At 42.5% G+C, this 24,012-nt stretch overlaps 1 protein-coding gene across 5 annotated transcripts in view; it reads left to right on the top strand.

Annotated features, from left to right (window-relative positions):
* Positions 1 to 24,012, top strand: part of MGAT5 (alpha-1,6-mannosylglycoprotein 6-beta-N-acetylglucosaminyltransferase) — a 172,701-nt gene that overhangs the window by 94,180 nt on the left and 54,509 nt on the right. For all 5 annotated transcript variants that reach the window (XR_004002604.1, XR_004002602.1, XR_004002603.1 and 2 more), the window contains exons 9-10: positions 1,962 to 2,095; positions 13,464 to 13,597. Coding sequence is in view for 1 of the 5 variants with exons in the window: in XM_030579978.1 (XP_030435838.1) it covers positions 1,962 to 2,095; positions 13,464 to 13,597 (268 nt within the window). In the remaining 4 variants the exon portion in view is untranslated. The remainder of the gene's footprint in view (positions 1 to 1,961; positions 2,096 to 13,463; positions 13,598 to 24,012) is intronic.

Genomic DNA, 24,012 nt, shown 5'->3' with positions numbered 1-24,012 from the left:
GTTCTCTGTGATGCAGAGATAATTGCCACTGTTGTAAAATGTTCTCAATGAAAACAGTTGACATAAAACACTGAATAACTACTACAGAAACTGAACTGTCAGCTTTGTTGTTTTGTGATTCACGGTATGTTGTACTTTTCTATTCATTTTGCTTGAAAGATCCCTATAGGGATAAAACATGTAAATTATTCTGTCCTGTGTTCTCAAATATGAAGGTAACATTTCATATTAAAGCTACAATTTGCCATTGCTTTATGAATTTTCATTTAGATGTTGGGGACTGGAGGAGAAATTGTAAAAGGAATATTTGAAACAAATGACTACAGATGACTGTACATGTGTATTTTTAGGGCCAAGTTCTTTCTTCCTTTCTGAGGAAATGAGTTTATGCATAAGGTAGTATATGGGGGTGAGAGGGTAGATCACTTCTCAAAAGGGAGAGCACCTGCTCACCAAGTCATTGGTTGCTATTGCAATCTGTTCCCCTTAATAACTCATGCAGCTGCAGAACCCTCACCAGTGGGAGATGGAAAGTGGATCCATGTAAATGTAGATCAATTGGCCATGCCTTCACCCTCATTGTGCAGTGACAGAGATCAAACCCCTGCAGAGCTGTACTCTATAGCAGTGCTTCTCAAGCTATCTGGTGTGGGGAACTGGCAATTTTCCTTTTCCAATGTGCCAGGGACCGGTGCCATATTATCCTATTTGACGCTCTTATGAGGAAACTTGCTGGGGACTGGCAGCTGATGGCTCGCGGACCGGAACCAGTCCGCGGACCACCACTTTGAGAAGCACTGCTCTATAGCACACTTCAGTGTAGACCCCCGTTTTACAAGCTTCTTGCCATCTATCTGCTACAACTCGTGTTTTGCTCTTTGGGGGGAGGAGGCCATTCTGCTCCCTTTCAAACCATATGTGTCACTTGGGTTGTTGGAAGGAGACAATTCTCAGCCCTTAAAAAGATTAGGAGACACCAAAATTAGAATTGGTGTCCATTTAGAAGAGTCAGCAGTCATTATTTTCTCTCTGAATTACATTAGCCGTGAGGCCTAGTCATGGACCAGGACCCTGTAGTGCTAGGAGCTGTACATAGAACAGTCTATACAGAAGACCAGAAACAACAGCTTGATACAGAGATATAGGAGTGCAAGGAAACAATGAGACAACGTTGGTCGGCATGACTGACAGTGGTCTCAGCACACTAGTGGCCTATCAAGTTGTAGGCATTAGGGTAAAAAAAGAGTGTTGAGGAGTGATTTGAAGGGAGATAATCAGGTAGCTTTGCATATGATTAAGGAGATCTCCTTCCAACCATGAGGGGTTAGTATCGGAGAAAGCACAAAGGTGCTTGTCTGAAAAGTTAACAAGTGGGCAATGGAAGTTGGCATCATGGGCCAATCCTTAGCAGAAGTGAGCATTTCAGTAGTGAATGACAGATGCCAGGTGCAGTGAGGATACGCCATGAAAGGCCTGGAAAGTAAAGACAGTTTGTTTTTGATGTGATAGAGAAGGGAGAGCCAGTGGAAAGATTCAAAGAGAGAGGTAAATTATACTTTTAAATATTTTCTAGTTTTTGCTATAAATTAGGGACAGAAAGGAATTTAACATTTTTTTCTTTGATTCTTTACACTGTTCCTTTAAACAGCTAGTCTCAGATGAGTATGCTAAGTTAATAAAGTGTAACCAACAAAACCAAATATCAGACATGTTCATTTTCCATTTTCGTTTATATGAATGCACAGTAGTTAGTGACTTTTGAAACCTACATTTGTTCTTCTCAAAGCCTGTTTGGTTGCATCTATGGTTGGTGACGTTTATTACCATTTGGTGACATTTTTGTAATTGCACAATTTAGAAATGATTAAGGTTTGTTCTGGGTAAAGGAAGTTCTTAAATTTAAGAGAGAAGCTTAGTCAAAGAAGAACATGAACGGTTTTAATTACTTGTTTTTCATTCAGGTGTATGTTACGAGTACTGGATTCGTTTGGGACTGAACCTGAGTTTAATCATGCTCATTATGCCCAGTCTAAAGGCCACAAGACGCCATGGGGGAAATGGAACCTTAATCCACAGCAGTTTTATACAATGTTCCGTAAGTGTCCTTGTTTTCATATATAATTGCTTCTAGAGCGAGAATTAAAAGTGAATGTTCCCATTAGGGAGAATCTTTGCAGTTTCAAAAGCTAGGTCATAATCTAGCAAAACACAGAGGACAGGGAGCTTGTAATTCTGTTTTTGAATATGCAAAGCTGCAGTACGCTCAGCACAAATGCATAAAAGAACAATATTAACTGGATATACATTTTGGTAAGGAGGTTTATTCTGAAATTAGCTTTCCAACACACACTGATGTCTGGAGTTCACTTTTGTTAGCTTCAGTGTCTCAAATGCTTCTGTAGAGTGATTGGTGGTTGTTTTTTGACACGTGCAGAGTGATTCCATTTGGTAGACTAAGTTACTGTTGTATTTGATCATTTTAAGTCAGAGTTCTTCAGGCTGTGATGTTGTACTTAAGCCTTTTTTCATAAGTTTTGTCTTTAACTGAACAGAGCACAATGCTTTCCCCACTGCTTTTCGTTCAGATATCATAAACTCACAATCTCCATCATTCAACGTAATTTTGCATCTGTAGTTTTTTTTGCAGATAGTTTCAAGATTTGCTTGCACCGGTTTGTTTTCCAGTTATGAACATTTAAACTGAGGTGGACTTATTCAAATTATTGAACCCAACAACTGCAAGGCTGTTGAAAATTAAAACATGTACATGAGAACAATGTAGCTGAAAGTTGCACTTACACACTATTATAAAAAAAAAAAAAAAGTAAAGCTGTTCAGTAGCTCTGAAATGTTTTAGACAGCTTATGCAATGCCTGATATGTGTGTCTGAAAAATCAGTGTCAGCTAATCAAATTGTTGGAGGGAGTGTAGTGTGTTTAGATCAAGAAATTGGGAGCCAGAACTTTTAGATTGTAGCTCAAGAATTAGAAACTTTTAGATGTATTCCTGTCTCTGCAGCTGTGACTCATTTATGTGATTTTTAGGCAACCTAGCTAACACCTCCTGTGCCGCTTCAACAGGCATCAGCAAAAACAAGGCAAGCATGTTTATTGGGGGACAGCCAGGTTTTTTCCTTGAAAAGACACCAGATATATGCCTATCCTATATTATTTCCCTTTGGACATAACGAATTAATGAATCCCACCCAGTGTTCTCAAAAACACCTCGATAAATCCCAAACATTACAGTCATGTTGGGTAACTAAACAGTAATAACCTACAGAGGTCCATCAAGATACCTCCTTTCATTATACCTGTTTCATACACACACAGCTCATCTGCATTTATTGTGAATATACAGATTTATTATTGTCTGAAACACAGTACATATTTGATTTATTTTTCTTTGGACAACCACAGTGCATCTTTTCAGTAATGGCAAGGTGTGCACTAACATTGCTCTACTTCAACAATGACTGCTAGGAAAAAGTGTCCAATTTTCCTGTTTTAGTTGTAATGGTTCAGTGTGTTAGGAGTGCAGTCAAATGAGGTAGAACATTCATGGAGACAGATATCTCCTCCTTGACAGAATGGGGGAAGGTTGAAAGGTCTCCACTTTGCCTTGGTAAATGTCAAGCAGACAGAATAAGATATCATTTTGTTCACAAATTTCTTGATCCATTGAGTCTTTTCTTCTCTCATAATTCATAAAGTGCACTTTTGAAAATCTTAACCCACATACGCTTAAAAGTGATTTTGAGTGTCCAACTTAAGACCTCTTAAAGAAGGTGAGGGGGAGTCAGCTTCAGAAAGTGCTGGCCTATGAAAACCAGGCCAATTTCATGTTTCCGTTTGGGCACCCAAAATCCCTCTTGAAAATGTTGACCATGTTATGTTTAATTTCCATACTCAATTCGGTTTAGTGGATGGTAAGTAGTGCTTGACAACTTGGAAGTATCTTTGTTCTCTTTGATTTTTCTATACCCGGTCAGATGTATGGGTTGTAGTTGCTCTGTCATATTCTGGAGAAAGATTATGCAGTCTTCCAGTTTGACCCCTATGTGGTACAGCTGCTCAGACTTCAGTAGTCTCCAGCAGCAGGTGGAGAATAGCCACCTTTGCAGGCTGTCTAAGAGCAGTAGAGGCCTGGGAAAGGACTTCCATGCAGCTATGCATAGTTACTTCTGGGCTCCAATCCATATACCAATGCCCAATGCAACCCCAAAAGCAGGTGATGCTTGCTAGGTAGGGACATGGTGAGAGCAGGCCTACTATTCCCTGTTCAGACTTGGCAGACAAGTTTGTCAAACTTTCACCTTCAGAGTTTGGACTTTTTTCACCTTGTATGCAGAGGTTCATGCTGACATTTTGTTCTTTAAGTAGAACTGCTGCCGAAGGACACCTGTACACTGTTAAATATCAGAGGGGTAGCTGTGTTAGTCTGGATCTGTAAAAGCAATGCATCTGACGAAGTGGGTATTCATCCACGAATGCTCATGCTCCAAAACGTCTGTTAGTCTATAAGGTGCCACAGGACTCTTTGCTGCTTCTACACTGTTAGCACTAAGGGGTTAATGCAGGGGCAGGGAACCTTTTTTCTATCAGAGGCTACTAACCAACAGAAAAAATCAGTTGCAGGCCACACACAGTCCCGCCGGGGGTGTGTGGGCTCTCAGGGCTTCCCCCTAAGTTCCGAGGTGAGGCTAAAAATGAGGGGTTCAGGGTATGGGAGGGGGCTCCAGTTTGGGGCAGAGGGCTGTGGTGTAGGAGGTGGTGAGGGCTCCGGCTAGGGGTGTGGGATCTGGTGTGGGGCTGGGGGTGAAGGGTTTGGGGTGCAGGAAGGGGTTCTGGGCTGGGGCCAAAGGATTTGGAGTGCGTGAGTGGGCTGGGGCAGGGGGTTGGGGTGTGGGAGGTTTGAGATGCAGGCTCCAGAAGGGAGTTTGGATGCAGGAGGGGGCTCAGGGCTGCAGCAGGGGGTTGGAGTGTGGGGCCTAGGAGGGAGTTAAGGTGTGGGAGGGGATTCCGACCTGGAGCAGGGGGTTCAGGGTGTGGGCTCTGGCCGGGCAGTGCTTACCTTGGGCGGCTCTCAGTCCGTGGTGCAGCGGGGTTAGATGCAGGCTCCATGTGGCTCCTAGAAGCAGCCGCCATGTCTGGCCCCTATGCAGAGGGGGCAGGGGGCTCTGCACGGTGTGTGCTGCCCACACCCACAGGTGCCGCCCCCGCAGTTCCCACTGGCTGCAGTTCCCGGCCAATGGAAGCTGCGAAGCTGGCGCTGGGGGCGCGGGCAATGCACAGCGTTTCCCTGATAGACCTTGCTTCTAGGGGACATGCCGGGAGCTGCACGGAGCAGACAGGACTTCTGGCAACCCGGTGCTCGTGACTACAGCCCCACGGGGGAGGGGGCCAGGCTCAGGGCTTCCAGCCTGTGGCACTGAGACTTGCTGAGGCCGGCTGAAATGAAGCAGCTGGATTAAGGAAATAGAGACAAAAGGGTGGGATTTTATTTTCCATACAGTAACCAATAAATAATGAGGAATGAAAGGAAGAATTACATGTTTGCCGAATGTCGAGAGAGATCTGGGACAGTGTATCTGAGAAATAGCTCAGGAACATTTTGAGAGTGTTGCCAATATGCTGCCAATCTTCACGAGAGCAAGACTTATCTACTGTGCAAGTGCTGACAGTGGAAAGTAAACCAAACCCAATTTATTTAGAACACTGTGAAGCTTGTCCCTGAATTAATGGGAGTGCCTCATTGTTGCAGATTCTGTAAAAGAACTCCTTATTTGCTTTTTCATTGTTGACTATATTTGAGGCTACTTGCCAAGTCATGGCTACTTGCTGTCTACCATGCTGTTGAATTTAACTGCTCTGTAAAAATCTGAGACACATTTAGTGCGTCATGCACTATGCATAGAGTCCTAGAGAAGTACAGTGAAAGTTGTTCAACAAATAAAGGAGCTGCATTCACAATTGTTTAGTGGCAAGTAACAAAAAATATGATTTGTGACTAGGAGATGTTACTGAACAGGACAATTCTAGGCAGGGTTTGAGAGATGGTGGATGGTTGAGCAAATGTGGCTTTTGCTTCTGGTGACCTAATCTCATATTCTTGGTTCATGTCACAAATAAAAATTTAAAACCAGGGCTCATTTGTGAGGCATTATTTAATACTGTTGGTACATAACTTTCTGCATGAGGCCCTGCACAAGATAACAGCTCAGAATGGTGGTGCATTGGGATAACAGTTGCAAGGGCAATCCTGTGCCCATCATCTGTAGGTTGTTCTTAGTTTCTCTCTTTAATGCACAGGGAATTCTCTTTATTTAAAGGAAAAATATTTTTAATGCAGCAAAACAGTAAATATTGTTTTTACCAATTGAGTGTACATCCAGTGGTCTGAGCAGCAGGCTTGGATACACGAGTACTGATAGCTAATCTCAGCTATGGATCTGATTCTCTTTATGGCATAACCTTTTTTTCCCCTCTTAGTTTCCTCCCTTCTTAAATGTGGGTAATAGTTATCCATTTTCACAGATTTTGAGAGGTTTAATAGTTCTTAAAGTGTTGCATATATACTAGGATTTACTACTACTCCTGCGCAGAACAACTTCATAAATTATATTCAAAACAGTATATGTATGTATAAACTATTGGTGTTTACCAGATAATATTCATCCAATTTTTAAAATTCTATATATGGTGGATATTCTGATTCCTCAGTACTTGGCATTTTATCACAACAGAGATGGTAAAGATATAAGTCAACCAAACTCATTCTGAAGCATGTGCAATTGCAGTGCTGGAGACCTTCAAGGATTTGACATCTTGCTAAATCTGATGGAAAAGAGCCAGCTTTCTTGGCCTCTCACTCACCCAGAGGTAGCACAATCTTTTATTGGGTTGTGACCTTAAAATACTTATCAGTAAAGATTTTACAATGTGATTGTAACTCAGCTTTATTTCTAGGGCTTTGTTTATGAGGGCAAAAAATTACTACTGGATAAAAATCAAGCAAGCAGGAATCAGGCAGGCAAAAGTTGGTAGAAATTCTTAACGGAGCCAATTTTAGATAAAGCTATTTCAATCTGGACTGGAACACAACTTTTCACATAAAGCAAATATGATGACTAAAATGGGCCATATTTTTATAGTAACTTACTGGAAAAATGTTGTACATTTTATTGCCAGTCCTCTGAGTTATCCGGAAGCATGAGATTCTGTTTCCCTTTCTACGTGTTTTCGTGTAAGTGCAGTAATGCAAACTAACAATGTTAGTGTTTTCTTTTAACTTTGTATTTCCTTCCCATTCCTTTGCATCCGTTTCCTAAAACAAAAGAAAATGGAAAAGGTGCCCTTGATCAGTAGCATTCTCTCTGCACTCTTCATTGTTAAATACCACTGTCAATTTCTGTGGTCTGGAAGTTCTCTGTCTGACTGTAGCTGAAATATTTTTTGTGAAAAGGTAATTATAATTGGATTTCATGTAGTTTATTCAAGGCACAATAGTCCTAAATAGAGAATATAATAACTGAGAGGATTTCATTGTCTGTATAATGTGCATTAAATTGTTTTCCTAGAAGTCTTCCTTGTAGCCTTGTGCCTCTGGGTGCATCAGTATTTCTTGTATTCATGTGTTGAGACCGGAAATCACAGATCCTGACAATAAATGCATAAGTCTACTTTGGCAACTTTAATGTCATCCACAAACTACTGTATCTATAACTATCTATGTTTTTCTTACTCAAAAAGCAATTTAATATGTAAATATTATATATAAAACTTTTTCTGCATGATTTATCCTCTGAAATTCTTGCATTTTACTTGTGAATCCTTACATTCTGTCCATTTTACTGAAATTGTGAGAGATCCACCAGTGACATAAAAAGATATTGGGTGTATATAAACTTGTCTTTTCTATGGTGTCAGTCAGTTTCCTGATTTTCAAGAATGAACTACTGAAGCCCCATAATCATATTTGATTTCTGTAGTACCCTGCATGCGAGTTTAGCTATCGTATGTGAGGAACTAATGCCCAAATACAGCTTCACACATTATACAGGGTTTGGTTTTGTTCAGCACCTTCCTCCAGACAAAAGGGAACAATTCCAGGCAGTTATTGCTGAGGGACAGTTACTGGCCACAACAATCGTTCAAGCTGTCCTCCTGGTCCAAAACTCTCAGGATGCACCATGGCTCATTAATCTCCACAGCAATGATGATGTGCAGGGCATCCTGGCTCCAGTTTTCTGGTTCCCCAGAAGTCCAGACTATGATAGAGGGCCTCCCATTTGATGGACTGAATTTGTTTGCGGAGAATACCAACAAGTCACTACACACTCTAAAACCCTGTGGAGCCACGTTGCATTCATTGGCCATCTACACTCATTCAAAGAGAAGAAAATTTAGTAGATCCCAAACGGCCCAAACATCCTGCCTCATGCAATTCTTCTTTTTTTAGAGAGACCTCTGGAACCTCTAAGGAAGAGATGAAGGTTCCAGAGAAAGTTCCTCTAATCCATCAGACCCTAGTTTGGAGCAGGCCGCGGTAGCGGATGCTGCTTCTTGATGGGATGATTGAGGGTTTGAACCCTCCCCCTTCCCTAGACTGTCAGCTGCAATCATTTGCACACCCCCAATGCAGAGACCATCTCTTCTATTTCTGACAAGCTCGGAGTAATGGTTCTGGAAGTAATAACAGATTACGCCATCAACTTGACCTCCCTTCCTCCTCCTCATCCCTCTTTCCCATCCAAGCTCTTTCTAAGACAGCAAATAAACTCCCTCCTTCATACAGGAGCATAGAACCTGTTCCCACTAAGCACAAAAGAAGAGGTTTCTACTCAGGGTACTTCTTTGTGCCAAAGAAAAATGGAGGATAGGGACCAATCTAGGATGCAAGACTCCTAAACAGATTTGTGAGGTCCCAAAAGTTCGGATGGTGTCTGGCAGGTGTAATTCCTTCACTAGAGTTCGGGGGGTTGGTTTTTGGCTCTTCACCTTCAAGATGCAACGTACGTCCACATAGCTATTCATACTCTCCCACAGAAGTACCTGCATTTCATTATATACAGGACACTTTCAATACTGAGTGCTCCACATTTGGCGTCTCCCTCAGCTTCAAGCGGTTCTCAAAGTTTCTAGCAGTAGTGGCCACGTACCTGAATCGACAGCCAATTGTAGTTTTTTTTTGGGCCTCAACGATTGGCTGTTCAAGGGTCGGTCTTATAAGGAGGTGCTCTCTGCCACATGGAGGACGTTGCCTTATTCTAGGACTTTGGCTTTGAAATGAATGTGGAAAATCCATGCTGACTACCAATAAAATTATAGTTTATAGGGGCATCCCTGGATTCCCTGGCAGCCAGGGCATTTCTTCCCAGGGACAGTTCTTAGCACTGTCAGACCTTGTCAGGTCTATTCAGATGAACCCCCATATCTCAGTAACAAACTCTCTTCAGCTTCTGGGTCACATGGTAGCTTGCACTTTTGTGACAAATCATGCAAGATTATGCCTTCACTGTCTCTAGAGATGGCTCAGAATAGCTTGTTCATCGAACAGACACAACTTAGACAACTTAGACAAACAAATATCAGTTCCCCAACAGGTGAAACGCTCCTTAGACTGGTGGCAAGATCATAAAAATGTAGGTGCTGGAGTTTCTTCTTTCAGCTGGTGTCACGTAATGACAGAGGCATCTGTGTTGGGATGTGTGTAGGAGCAGCAGTGATCTGTATGCTCTATATAACCTGTACGTTCAAAAGATCTGTTTATACCTTCCCCCAGGGCACTTTGTCTCCTCTCTCTCTCTTTGAATATCTGTGAAGTTGCTTCCCCCCTCCCCCTCCCTCCTAGAATGCTTGTGGAGTGAATGGGCTGCTAAAACAGCTGGAAGATCAAAAGAGCTCCCAGGTAGACAAAGTGTCTGGGACTCTAATTAGGCAGCGCTCACACACCCAGTGCATGGACACTGCATGGACATTGCCCAAGGTGAAGTGTAACCAACCAGACATGGCCAAGTTATCTCTAATCACAGGCCATAAGAAGCAGTTCCTTAAAAGGGGAAGGGGCCATGTGCTCAGCAGTGCACTCACAAGCTTGTACCTCCAGTGAAGGCCTTTCACCCGCACTGCCTGGCCAGTGGTTTGCCGCAGTGCATTCCATCGTGCCTCGGGAAGACTTATCTTAATCGCATCATCCATCGCTGTGCTGTGGGACGCTTACCTTGAAGAATCCTGACATCTCCAGTGCCGTGCCTGTCCTGGGAGCGTGAGTATGCGAGTGTGAGTGTGACACACACACCCTTCTTTTGAACTTAGCATGTTTATTATATTGATAGCTTTCTGCCAAACTCTGGTGGGTCATTAGTCCTCCCTAAGCTTACTAGCTGTCCCAATTTCAGGTAACAGGATGGGGGCACACCTCAGTGCTCATACAGTACAGGGTGGATAGTTACCCAAGAAACCACTCTCCACATCAACCTGTTGGAATTTAGATGATTTAGAAATGCTTACCATCGCTTTCTGTCTTTCATCAAAGACAAGTCTATCAGAGTCATGACCAACGACGTGTCCTGCATTCCGGAGGGGATGAGATCCCATTCCCTCTGCATCAAAGGCAATAAAGGTATGGAACTGATGCATAAGGCATCACACAAGAATTTCATCACAGCCAATGATCTCAGCAGGTCTTTTCACCAAGACAAAAAATGGGAGTTGGACTCTGATTTTTACTGACATACTTTGAACATAGGAATTCTCAGTGGACCTCTGTACCACATCTTCAAACAAAAAGTACTACCTGTTCAAAGGGAAGAGCTTAGGCCTCAATTAATTGGGGGGATGCCTTCCTCCTCCCTTGGAAATAAAAGCTCTTTTACATGTTTCCCCCACGCCTCTTATTCTCAGCGTGGTGAACAAGATGAATGAAGCCAGAGTCATTCTAATAGACTTGACATGGTCGAGGCAGACATGGTTTCCTGACTTGCTTCACCTATCAGTGTGCCCAGCGATTAATCTTCCAGTATTTCCTCATCTCCTGTTGCTTGCATCCGGCTGCTGCCTGATCTGAGAAGTCTCCACCTCAAGATGTGGCTCCTCGATGCTTGTTGGGGAAGAGCCAGAAGATGGACTCTACCATTTAGTAATATCAGAAATACTTGCCTTCAAAAAAGGGAATAGATGTAGTCAGTCATTGATGCAACCTCCAGAAAGTTGTTCCTCGCTCTGCCCCTCTTCTGCTAGTTCTGGAGGACCTCTGCATTTAAAGGAAAAACAGGATTGTCTCAAGAGGGATTGTCTCGAGGGATTCCACAATAAGGGACTCTCAGTGTTTGCTCGTCCTCCAACTTTAATGTTCATGAAGGGATTGGGAAATATTTTCCACAGATGAAAGCCCCTGCTCTGGTTTGGGACTTCAATTTTGTTCTTAGAAATCTCATGAAATTCCCATTTGAACAAGTGGCATTATGCTCCTTATTAAACTCATCTATGTAGTTAGCCTTTGTAGTAACTATTACATCAGCCTGAAGAGTGGGTGAAATTGGGACATTAATGGCAGACCTCCTTTCACAATATTTAACAAGATTTCCTTACAGTCACATCGCAGATTCCTTCCTAAAGTATTATCTGGGTTTCAGACTACTGAATCAGATTACTTATTTGCCAATTTTCTTTCCAAAACCACATAATTCCATTTTGAATACTGCTGTCCACATTCTAGATATCTGGTGGGTGCTGGCATTCTACCTGGATAGGACTAAATCATTCAGGAAATCTCCAAGACTATTCATTTTGTTTGCAGACAGATCTAAAGGATCTGCTATTTCTACCCAGAGACTGTCAAAATGGATCTCTATATATTATTGCATATTATGTTGTTGCCAGCATTCCACCTCCTCCTGGTGTGTCAGCACGTGCTAAGAGGTCTCAGACTACATCTGTGGCCCTCCTTAAAAATGTCCCTGTATCTGAGATCTGCATGATCTTCTGTACGTAGCTCCCAGACACTGCTTTAATCAATGCCTCTAGATGACATGTGACAGTTAGCAGCGCAGTTCTTTTCTCAGTTATGAACTAGATTCTGAAATGCCTCCTTTTGGGGGTTCTGCTTGGAAGTCACCTGACATGAAGCACCCATACTCATCCTGTGCAGTAACTGTGGTTCTTTGAGATGCGTGACCCTGTGAGTGTGCCACTACCTGTCCTCCTTCCCCTCTGCTTTGGTGTTTCTTAAGAGACTGGCAATGTAGAGGGAACTGAGGGTGGTTCACATGCAGCTTATATAGCTTTGCTGTGGGACAAAGGATGACTAGGGCACCTCCGTGGCTGAATGGATGCTACTAATGAAAATTTCTGATCAGAAGTATGTGGAGTGCACATGAACTGAAGTGAAGCACCGACAGGGGACATGTTTAGAAGAACCACAGTTACTGCACAGGGTGAGTAACCACTTCTTCTTAATATGGTAGTCCCTCTCTAGTTGAACACTTTATAATAGGAGAGGCGGGAATTCTTACACTCATGGGGACCTGTAACATCTCTATATACATCCAAAGAATGGTGGCTAGAGTCATTGGATGTTGCTGGTAAGAAAAGACTTATACAGAAGGCAAGGTCACAGAAAATTTTTATGAAATGTGTCCTTTTTAGAATGTAATGCACCAATAAATAATTTTAATTTAGAAGAATAATGGGTGAAATCTAACTCCATTGAAATTAATGAACAAACCCCATTGACTTCAATGGGGCCAGATTTACACCCAGTATTTATAAGGATTATGTGATCTAGACAGTAAAATTCATATTAACCTCTTACATCTCTCCTCTGTGTATTCTTTGTGATTTTACATGAAATAATTAAAATGGAGACACGATATTAAAGTGATTTGTGCCGTGTTTTGTGTTGGCTCCTCTTCCACTTTGGGAAGTAAAATTTGAACAACACTTAAGTACAGTTAAACTCTAACTGGTGACTGTATGTAGTAATAATTAAGACAGCATAGACTTTCATGTTAATTGTTCCTCAGTGTCTTACAGCTCACTTTACAAATGTAAAGATAGTGTTTTTCTAATTGCCACTTCTGCAAGTTGTAATGAGGTCTGAAAGTCAAACTGGGGTACTTCTGGCTCAGACACCATCATCTTTCATCTGTAGCATAAAGCTAAACATTATAAACAGTACTGTTAATCAAGTTCCAGCTTCAGAATTTTTATTACTGGTGATGAATGAGTAAGAAAAAAATGACTTACTCCTATTGCTGTTTTGGATCTGTTGGACTTAAAAGTAGTAAGAATTAATATTGTCAATAAAGTAAGCAAATATATCTCTGAATATCCATGCAGGGAGCAGATTTGTCAAGCGAGGAGACATTTCCATGGAAGTCACTCTTCTGATGATGACCACATATTAAAATCCCAGTGCTTATTACTTCATGTAATAAACAGTCTCTCCTTTCTTTCTTGCAGCTCACACTCCAGATAACAGCTTCCTTGGGTTTGTGGTGGAGCAGCATCTGAATTCCAGTGACGTTAACACCATTAATGACATCAAAAGGCAGAATCAGTCACTTGTTTATGGCAAAGTAGATAACTTCTGGAAGGTGAGTTACATTTTATTATTATTTATTTATTGCATCTTTGTCAATTCATTTTGATCAGGGGAAAAAGACATAAATCTCAAGACTCACAATAAGTTGCCTCATGAATTTCTAATAAGTCCTTTGTCTGGAAATAAGCAATAACTTCAAAGGGTTATCTACTGTGCATTTGTGGAGCTTTGTAAGTAAAAGGGGCATCTGCCTAGCTAAAAGGGCAGAGGGGGGAAGTGGGTCTGAAAATGTCTGCACAATATCTGTCCACTTTACTTTGGTTGTAAAAATGCTACAGTTTTCAGTAATGTATATGCTTATGCGTGCCGATGAACCATAGTGAGGCACAATGGAATTCTGAGTTTTGTATAGCATTTCGCTTGCTTGGATAAAGGACTTTTTTTACACAACCCAGTGAATAGGAAGCTTGTTTTGTTTTATTTACTGGGAACAAAATTAGTCTTTACAGTTTTATCAGAGTGATTTGAGGGAGACACAGTAAGTATTAAAGATACATTGCAGGGATTTGAAGTGGTGCAGAGCCTTTTGTAAACCTGACCTGTGTCATAAGCAACTCTCTTTCAGTGATTTATTCTGCATGCTGCAGAAAGTTTTTCTTGTATTTGACAGCAGGCTGTTCAATGTTCTGATCATAAGGTTATGTGGAACCTATTCACGCTCTCACTTTAAAGCTCTGGAAATATCGCTTCTCGTGCTCCCTTGCAAAGAATCAGCTTTGTGCTTAATTGACCTTGATGTTGTACAGCTATCATATCTGGAAAGGGAGTATTAATATTTAGCTTGTCTTGACAATAGTTCTGCTTCCTAAAAGGAAGCAGTGTCTCTCTGCATTTGTAACCCACTGCTGAGAATCTGACAGGTCCCAGAGTGTGGTGATCTGCAGAGGATATGAGTCTGCTACGACTGCTAGCTCCAGAGCCGGGGCTCTTTAGCTCATGATGTAGTAGCTCATGCTTTTAGGTTTTGGTGTTCCCAGTTCAATTCCCACTATGTTGGCCAAGCTCTCAGCCATTATGTAAGTGGAATCTTGTCTGAGATTAAAACTGCTGTTGGACTCAGAGACTCAGGATGAACCTCCTATGAGCAAAGGAAGTACATAACCAGGGCCCTCCCAGAGGATTCAGGGGACCCTTCCATAAAAAAAAGCTTGCAATACTGTAGAATACTATATTCTTGTGTGGGCTCTTGTGAGGCCTGAGGCAAATTGCCTCACTGCCCTTCCCCCTCCCCCCAGGCAGCCCTGGGAAGAAAAACATTTAAAACCGTCTGCATCTCGGCACAAACCCAGTTTTGAGAGAACCTCTTTTCAAGTCACCTTTACACCTTCTCAGGCACTAAAACTCATTAAAAGGGTTGGACAAATATTTTCCATCAAAACTTTTTTTGGATTGAAAGCCAGGGCTTTTTAAAAAGCAGAAAAAAATCACGGACAATGTCTGCTTTCCTTCAAAATTTGTTGTTGTTTTTTTTTTTTTTAATTGAAAAGCTGAAATTAGTCTGCCAAAACTTGAACATGGTTTGGGGTTTCAGAAGTGTGTGGCCAAATATTTGCTGCTTGCTGTGTTTCTTAAAGAAACAATAAAAAAATTCTGCTTAATAAAATTCCAAAACTTTTGAACCACTTCAGCTTGTGACCAAACGCCTGAGCCCATCCAGTCAGAGATTTTTCCAGGTTTCTGATACTCTGCTGGCTTCCTTGACTCTCATCTGTCTCCATAACTTTGGGTTCATTTAGCTTAGAACATAAGAATGGCCATACTGGGTCAGACCAAAGGTCCATTCAGCCCAGTATCCTGTCTACCAACAGTGGCCAATGCCAAGTGCCCCAGAGGGAGTGAACCTAACAGGTAATGATCAAGTGATCTCTCTCCTGCTGTCCACCTCCACCCTCTGACAAAGAGGCTAGAGACACCATTTCTTTCCCATCCTCGCTAATAGCCGTTAATGGACTTAACCTCCATGAATGTATCTGTTTCCTAGAGTCTGGCTCCATGGGGTCCCTCACAAACTGGAGACAGTTACTGTGGGTTTGTCTTTAGTATAGCTTATGTACATACTCCACGAACTAGGCATTTGAGCTTGTTCCAGAATCTGGGATGAGCCTATGTTGTGAAAACTGAAATGCTCAAAATAGCCCATGCATGTGAATGGATACAAGGTACTAAAATTAACTTAGCCCAAACTGCTGAATGATCTTTAGGGTAAGGAAGGCTGTGCCTCCCCAAACAGCCTGGCCCTGCCCCCTATCCGACCCCCATCCACTTCCTGCCCCCCGCCTGCCCCCATCAGAATCCCCAACCCATCCTGCTCCTTGTCCCCTCACGCTCCCCCGAGAGCCCCTCCCCAACCATCACCACCCACCAACCCCCTGTTCCCTGTCCCCTGACTGCCCCAACCCCCCCCCACACAGAGCCAAGTCCTGACAGACCCCCAGAACACCCACGATCCAACCCCCTGTTCCACATCCCCTGACCAACCTCCCAGAACCTCTGCCCCCTCTCTGTGCCCTGACTGTCCCCAGGACTCCCTGCCCCTTAGCCAGCCCCTCCCACACCAGTCCCCTGCCATGCTGCTTACCCCCGCCTGCCTCCTCTCCTGGAGCCTCAGCGAGCTGCATCCAGGAGCGGCCCTGGACAGTGCTGCAGCAGCCTGGCTCCAGCGTGGCCTAAGTTCCCGACGATCGGCCCGGAGCTCGCAGCCCCGCCACCTTACCATGTGGCTCTGAGCAGGGAGGAGCTCAGGCCCCACCTGAGCCACGCCACTTTAGCTCTATCCAGGGCCGCTCCTGGACATGGCACGCTGAGGTGCCGGGGGATGGAGGAAGGCGGAGGCAGGGCTGGGGCCGGAGCATTCTCTTGGGGGCCCCTGCCCCACTTGGGGGCCCCCTGCCCTGCTCCTCTGGGCAGCCTGACATAACCTACTGGTGTGTTTGTGCGTGTTAGTTAAGCCTTCCTTTGTGGCCCGATCCACAGAGGATATGAATTGCCACAGCCTTCAGCTCCAGAGTTTTGTCTCCTTAGCTGGCGCTGTAACAGCTCATGCTTTTATCCCTGGAGGTCCCAGGCCAATCCCTGGTGTGTTCTCACAATGGCAGCCATCACACATTAACATTTATGGGGCCTAGTCCCTCTAGCAGCAAGCTGAGGAGCAATAACTGGGGGCACAATATCCTGCTATTGTTAGAATGATGTCATTGGTTCAGTCTACATAAAGGAACCACACACCCTAATCACCTTAATTCCTTTGCTGCTACTGCTGCTGAGAGTGAAACAAATTCTTTCAATTGTGCACAAGCTAGTTAGGCTAACATCTCATTGTTAGTTTAGTTAATTATTTATAATATAGTTCAAGTAGTTGGGACCACTTGCATTTTATTATGCTCCAGGCCATGTCGGGTGCCAAACTCCATGGGGGGTTCAAGCTACCTAGCTATCTTTCCAGAGACAGGTGTGCCTGGGAGAGGCTCAAGTAGCATCCTGGTGCACAATTTGATGGACCTTCCCCTCCTTTGTTGAGGAATGGCAGACAGGTAAGTCTGCAAGGTCATTTGGCTTCCTTCAGCTTTTGTCAGGCCATTTTAGGACACCTGGGAGTTTCAAAGTCGTCCTCTTGCATCCTCTATAAAGAGATCTGAGACTCATCTTGCTGCCTCAGCTCAGTGCTACCCTCAGTGTCAGGCCCAAGAGCAGATACCCCAGGCAAACACTACTGGGGCTCATCCTTCCATCGGGCACTGCAGGCTTTGTCAAAACAGACTGCTCTGGCACTGCTTTCTTTGTTGGTACCAAAAGTCTTTGTACCTGTGACCCAGGAACCCCTTAATACCAACCCATAGAGGGGCATAAGGGGTGCATAGGGGTTTATAGGAATCCCGGGTCTGATGGTGAATCCTGGCTGTATATGCAGGAAGGATTTTGGGTGGGCTTTTGCTCTATATGACATGACATAATGCCTAGTTAGTTAAGTTAAGGCTCTAGAAAGCATGTTATGGGTCTGTTTTACATGCAACGATTTGTTTCCCTTAATTCTACTTGCCTCTCCTCAAATCTCTGTTCTTTGTTAAATAAACTACTTATTTTTACTATAAACCAAGCCCTCCCTCAGTCTTCAGAGTGCACTTTACCAGCACACACACAGGTAGGGACACGCCCAGCTGCAGTTTCACACACATGTTGAGAACAGCTCTGCATAAGAAAGCTTGGGTAAGGAATTGCCCAGCACTAAAGTGCACACCCCCTCTAGATTGTAAACCCAAAATTGTATATTCTTGCACTGCACAGAGAACTATACAGTGTAAGCTCATTGAAATTTGCCCCCTCCCTCAGTGTGTAGGAAGGTATGCACATCTTTTTGCCACCCCTGTCCCCCAGATATGAATTCCACAGACTGGTTTTTAGAGAAAACAAAAGCAAGTTTATTAACTACAAAAGGTTAGATTTTAAGTGATAAGGGATAGCGAACAGATCATTTAGTGAATAAAACAAACACGCAATCTAAGTTTAAAATACTAAAGAGACTAGCTACAAGTGCAAATTCTCACCTGAAGTGTTGTTTTAGTCAGACTGCAGAGATTCTTGAAGGCCAGCTGCACTTGCTGCAGCTTAAAACTTCAGATATTTCATTCACAGGCTAGATACCCTTCCAGCCTGGGCTCAATCCTTCTCTCCCCCTTTGTCTTTGTTTCTTAGATGTTGTCCTGAGCGGGATCAGGTGAAGAACGAACACTCATTATGTCATCCCCTGCCTTAAATAGGTTTTGCATATGGCATTTCCACTCCAGCCTGTGGAAAGTACTAATTTTATCATGGAGTCCAATATCAGGTGACTTGATCATATGACCCTGCAGCCATAACTCAGTCTATTTGCAGAATCCACAGGAAGGCTTTCCAGGAAGGTGGGAGATAAGCATCTTCAAAGACCTGTTTTTCCTAATGGCCCTTTCCAGCCAGCAATCTAGACTGATTGCATTCTGGCCAGCGGGCGTTCCCCAGGTATAAACACATTTGTAATTGGTGCATACACAATATTCCTAACTTCAGATACAAAAATGATACATGCATGCAAATATGATGATCAGTAAATCATAACCTTTCCAACATCTCACATGACCCATCTTGCATAGAATACATCTTAGATATGCTATAATCATATTAACAATATTTCTACAAGAATTTGGGGCGTAATGTCACACTAATATTTGTTGCAACATCCCTCAGCTGATTGGATGCTGGTACCTCAGCAGCTCAGTAATTCTCCAAAAGTAAGGGCTGGTCCACACTACGGGGGGGGGGGGGGGAATCGATCTTAGATACGCAACTTCAGCTGCGTGAATAATGTAGCTGAAGTCGAATATCTAAGATCGGATTACTCACTCGTCCACACCGCGTGGGATCGATGTTCGCGGCTCTCCCTATCGATTCCGGAACTCCATTGGGGTTGATGGAGTTCCAGAATCGATATAAGCGCGCTCAGGGATCGATATATCGCGTCTAGATTAGACGCGATATATCGATCTCCAAGCAATTGATTTTTACCCGCCGATACAGCGGGTAGTCTGGACGTGGCCTAACAGGTCATCCCTTACTGCTCACTCAGGGTGTGTCCTTGATGCTATTAGAAGGAAGAGTTGTTTTTGCCTGCTGCTTTGAGCCTCTGAGGCAATTTATCAATCTGTCCTGTCCAGATAAAACTACTTAAGGGATCTTGTTCTATTATGAGGTTTCAACTTTTGATGTAGTATTTGTGAGCTTCTTGGTAAATAACAGGAACAAATGTTACATGGGTATCTGGGGTTGCGGAAAGGGAGGTTTCCAGAATAAACTGTTATGTTCCCCTGGGTGACTGAGGGTAAGGCAGTATTGCATATAGAAGGAGCGGGAGGAGTCCATAAACAAGAAGTGCTACTTTGGCATCAGTTTGCTGCTATTTCTCAAAACGGGGGGAATGTCTGGCAGTAAGGGATGTGGAGGAAGGATTTCATCTAACTCAATGAAGCTGGCTATTGTCTGGATTCTGATTTCCTGCACCTAAAAACGCTGTTCCTTAGAGTAAAGATGAAATGTGGTTACCTTAAAACTACTGCTCCATTTATACTGGTACAGTGCTCCAAGGTCTTTCAGAATACAGGACTAAGACAGTTGCTGTGAGTAAATTCTCAGGCTTATCACAACTGACATGGACAGGGAGAAGCCTCTGAGTTACAACTGATGACAAAATAAGCAAATAGGGAGCTGAAATCTTGCTTCATTTAAACATGAAGCCTTTTGCCTTTGGAATGGATGATTGATTGACTCCCCTTTTCACATGAAACTTCCGCTGATGATCCCTGGAGAGAGAAGTTTTGAGAACTAAGAATTAATCTTACTTGGCCTAGGAAACTATGCTGTCCAAACATACTATTAAATCATTTAGTATTTCTGATCATGCTTCCCATTGAGAATAGCTGTGCTGCATTAAGCCCATTTAAGAGGGCAGCACTTCAGAAGAAAAGATACTTACACAGATTGATAAACACCCTGTTGCCCACTTGCCAACTATCCACTTTAGTTGTCTATTATAGGATCCTTGGGGCAATGGGAAGGGCAGAGTCTCTGTTCATTAGCTGACGTATTAAACCATGTGGATATTAGTCAGCAGTGCATTTGTGCTTGTGATCCCTCAGAATATGTTCATACAAATCTAATCCTCTTGAAATCCTCACTTATTTAAAAAAAAAAAGTAATTCTTGTGACTGTAATGGTACAGACTTGGTGATTTTTCTGTTTGGTTCATGACTGAAGAAAGATTTCATTAGTTTTCTTGTTGTTGTTGTTGTTGTTTCCCTTTTTGCATAATGAAGATTTTTCCCCAGAACACATCTAAGCAGAAGAGAAATCCATTAATTTTGAGTCTGTTCTAGTTCAGGCTTTTGGGATTACAGTTCATGATCTGTTTATCAGTACCAAAAGCGTAATTCAGACTCTCAAGAATAGTTGGATCTGATAATCATCTATACTTCCTGACCCAATTAGTTGTGCGAGTCAACAGAACAGCCTGTCGATGTATGCACCGTCAAGTGTAGTCAGATCTCGTAAACAAAGTTGTTGCTCAGTACTTGATTTATACATACATATTTTTTCAGTTCTTTAATCTGTCTACCCTACTCTGGCAACATGGATTACTAATTATAAGGCCAGAAGTGATCATTGTGATCATCTGGTTTGATCTCCTGTATAACACAGGCCATAGGACTAGAGCGTAGCTTTTAGAAAAAAAAAACAAAACCCTATCTTAATTTTAAAATTTCCGGTGATGTAGAATCCATGACAATTCTTGGTAAATTGGTCCAATTATTAATTGCACTGTTGTTAAATATGTGCCTTATTTCTAATCTGAATTTGTCTAGCTTCAACTTCCAGCAATTAGAACTAGTTATATAGTTGTCTGCTAGATAGAAGAGCACTCCATTATCAAATTTCTGTTCCCCACATAAGTACTTACAGATGGTGGAAGTCACTCTTTAACCTTCTCTTTATTATAAACAGATTGAGCTCTGAGACATTCACTGTAAAGTGTTTTCATTTTCCAGTCCTTTAATCATCTTTTGGGTCTTCTCTGACCCTCTCCAATTTTGCAAATCCTTCTTGCATTGTGGACACCAGAACTGGACATAGTGTTCCATTAGCGTGGTCACACTACTGCCAACTGTGGAGGTACTATAACCTCCCTACTCTTACTTGATATTCCCTTGTTTATGTATCCAAGGATTACATTAGGGCTTTTGGTCACAGCATTGCACTGGGAGCTCCTGTGAAGCTCTTTATCCACCTAAACCCCCAAGTCTTTTTCAGAGTCACTACTGTCCAAGATAGCATCTCCAATATCCTGTAATTATGACCTACATTCTCAGGGGTCCTAGATGTATGATAGCACGTTTGGTTGTATTAAAACATATTGTTTGCTTGTTAACATGTATTTGTTGTCTGGCATGCAGTCAGCCCTGTGAACACACACATGTAAAGTATACCCCTTACAGACCGGTTTGTCTTCTGGGAGTGGAGAGGGAAGCATATTTGGGTGATGAAATCCATCGGACCAACATGTCTGTGCGGTTGGCTTAGTTTGTGGTTGCTTTATCTGTTTAGTGGCCTTGTCGTTTGTTGTTATGAGTAGAGTTGAACTCAAGTAATCTATTTATGCTGTTTTCTTTATATTTTGTATCAGAACAGATCACTTAACTAAAATTATATAAATCCTACCTAGTGCATATGTTTGTCTAGCTTCTGATCAGCAACTGTAATGGTTAGAGCAGTGGTTCTCTATCTATTTACCATTGTGGGCTGCATGTACAGCTCTTTGTTACATGAGCCGCATCCATACAATAGATATATTACCTGTATGGCCCTGACGATGTCACATGGGTTGTAGCTGTGTGCAGCTTGGGCCACAGGTGGCCCATGGGTTGAGAACCACTGAGTTTATAGCATCACACAGGAAGTTGGAAGACCTAGGTTTTAGGATTGGCTGTGCCATTAACTTGGTTTATGACCTTGAGCAAATCAGTTAATTTTTGTGTCTATTTCCTTATCTATTAAATGGAGCTGTAGTATTTCAGTTGCCATATAGGAACTTATATTCATGCTTATAAAGCTCTTGGATCTGTAAAGGTTTGTATATGTTACCTTTACTGCTTGGTACTCCTGTTTAGTTCTACTGTGCCAAGAGCACAGCTGGTCTCTGTTGCTGCTTGTGTATTATGACATAATTCTTGGTCTAATTCCAATCAGTTTGTACCTATTGAAGGGGGGATTGAGGTTGCACTGGTATCAGTGGGGACATAATTTTGCCTGAAGAACCTTCATTACTGAGGATGATACAGAAGAAAGAGAGAGCCATTTTGACTTCCAAGCTGAGTTTGCAGGATTGGCAGTTAAAAGCAACTTCAGTTGACTTGTAACTAAACGGATTAGAACTGAAATAATTGAGACAATAATATTGGACAGCACACTGCCAATTCAGAGTGACTTCAGAACAGAACTACAAATTAAAGTAGAATCCTGATACATGGCATTGTGGAGCTGGTATAATTCCCATACCCCCAGTGACACAGGGCCAAAAAGGGTTAAGCAACTTGAAGGCTAATGACCTTGATTCAACCTTTGGAGACAGTAGTAGTTAATGATCGTGTTTTTTGTGTGTTTACATATATATTTTTAGGGGGTAACAATGTAACCAAACAGCTCCTGTCTGTGCTGTGTTCTGTTAATTCAGAGATCCAAAGATCTTAACATTTAAATGAACTATAAATATACTGATATCACTGCCTTGATTTCTCTTTGAAGTATATAGTATATCACCTGCAAATGGTGGGAGATAGGCAATTACTTTGTTAATCCATGTAGCTAATTACCAGTAATGCTTAGGAAATACACCGCTACCTCGATATAACACCAATATAACACGAATTGGATATAACGCGGTAAAGCAGTGCTCAGTGGGAGGGAACTGCGCACTCCGGTGGATCAAAGCAAGTTCAATATAACACGGTTTCACCTATAACACGGTAAGATTTTTGCTCCCAAGGACAGTGTTATATTGAGGTAGAGGTGTAGAAGGTTACTTCAAAAGCCTATTGTTCACCCAACACTGACGCTGTCAAGTGCCTGCAAAAATCTCTTATTCAAAACTCTTGGGACCTGATTCTTTCATCTCAGATCTGCTTAAGCTTTATTCGGGGGGAAGTTTGAGTTGTGAGACTGAGATCTCCAGTCCCATTTGGACAGCCCTGATATTGAATATTTGGCCATAGGACTATAAGCTGATGAACTGATTCTGAAAAGGACTTTTTGTAATGCTAAAGCTTACCATCTCTCTTATTAAGCTGACCTAAGGACTCTGTTCATGTCTGTATGTATAATGATCTTTTAACCAATACTCTTTTTTTCTTTTTTAATAAATTTTAGTTAATAAGAATTGGCTGTAAGCATGTCTTTGGGTAAGATCTGAAGTATTCATTAACTTGGTGGGTAATGTGTCCAGTCCTTTTGATTGGTAGAACTTTTTTATGATGAACAAGATTTTCAGTAATCTTCATCATATTTGATTTGCCTGTCTGGGAGGGAGCCCAAGGCTGGGTTGCTTTGCGGGAACTGTGTTTTCAGCTTCTGGGTAACCAGTAAGGTATTATAGAGGCTGTTTTGTTGTGAGCTTGATAGATCTAAGTATCAGAATAACCACCAGCTTTGCAGATTGCCTGCTCCATTCTTTGCAGTTTGCCCTAACTGAGTAATCTCAGCGTCCCCTGCCCCCCAGGATCCTGGTTACACCCCATCATTGCTACAGCCATGTGAGCCAGGCGGCATTTACAAACAGAGTAACAGAGATCTGGATATCTTAAGTAACTTGCTGAAAGCCACAAGATCTGGATT

Source organism: Gopherus evgoodei, chromosome 11 (genome assembly GCF_007399415.2).
Source record: "Gopherus evgoodei ecotype Sinaloan lineage chromosome 11, rGopEvg1_v1.p, whole genome shotgun sequence".
Classification (NCBI taxonomy): domain Eukaryota; kingdom Metazoa; phylum Chordata; order Testudines; family Testudinidae; genus Gopherus; species Gopherus evgoodei.
This window is presented reverse-complemented; position numbering and strand designations above follow the sequence as displayed.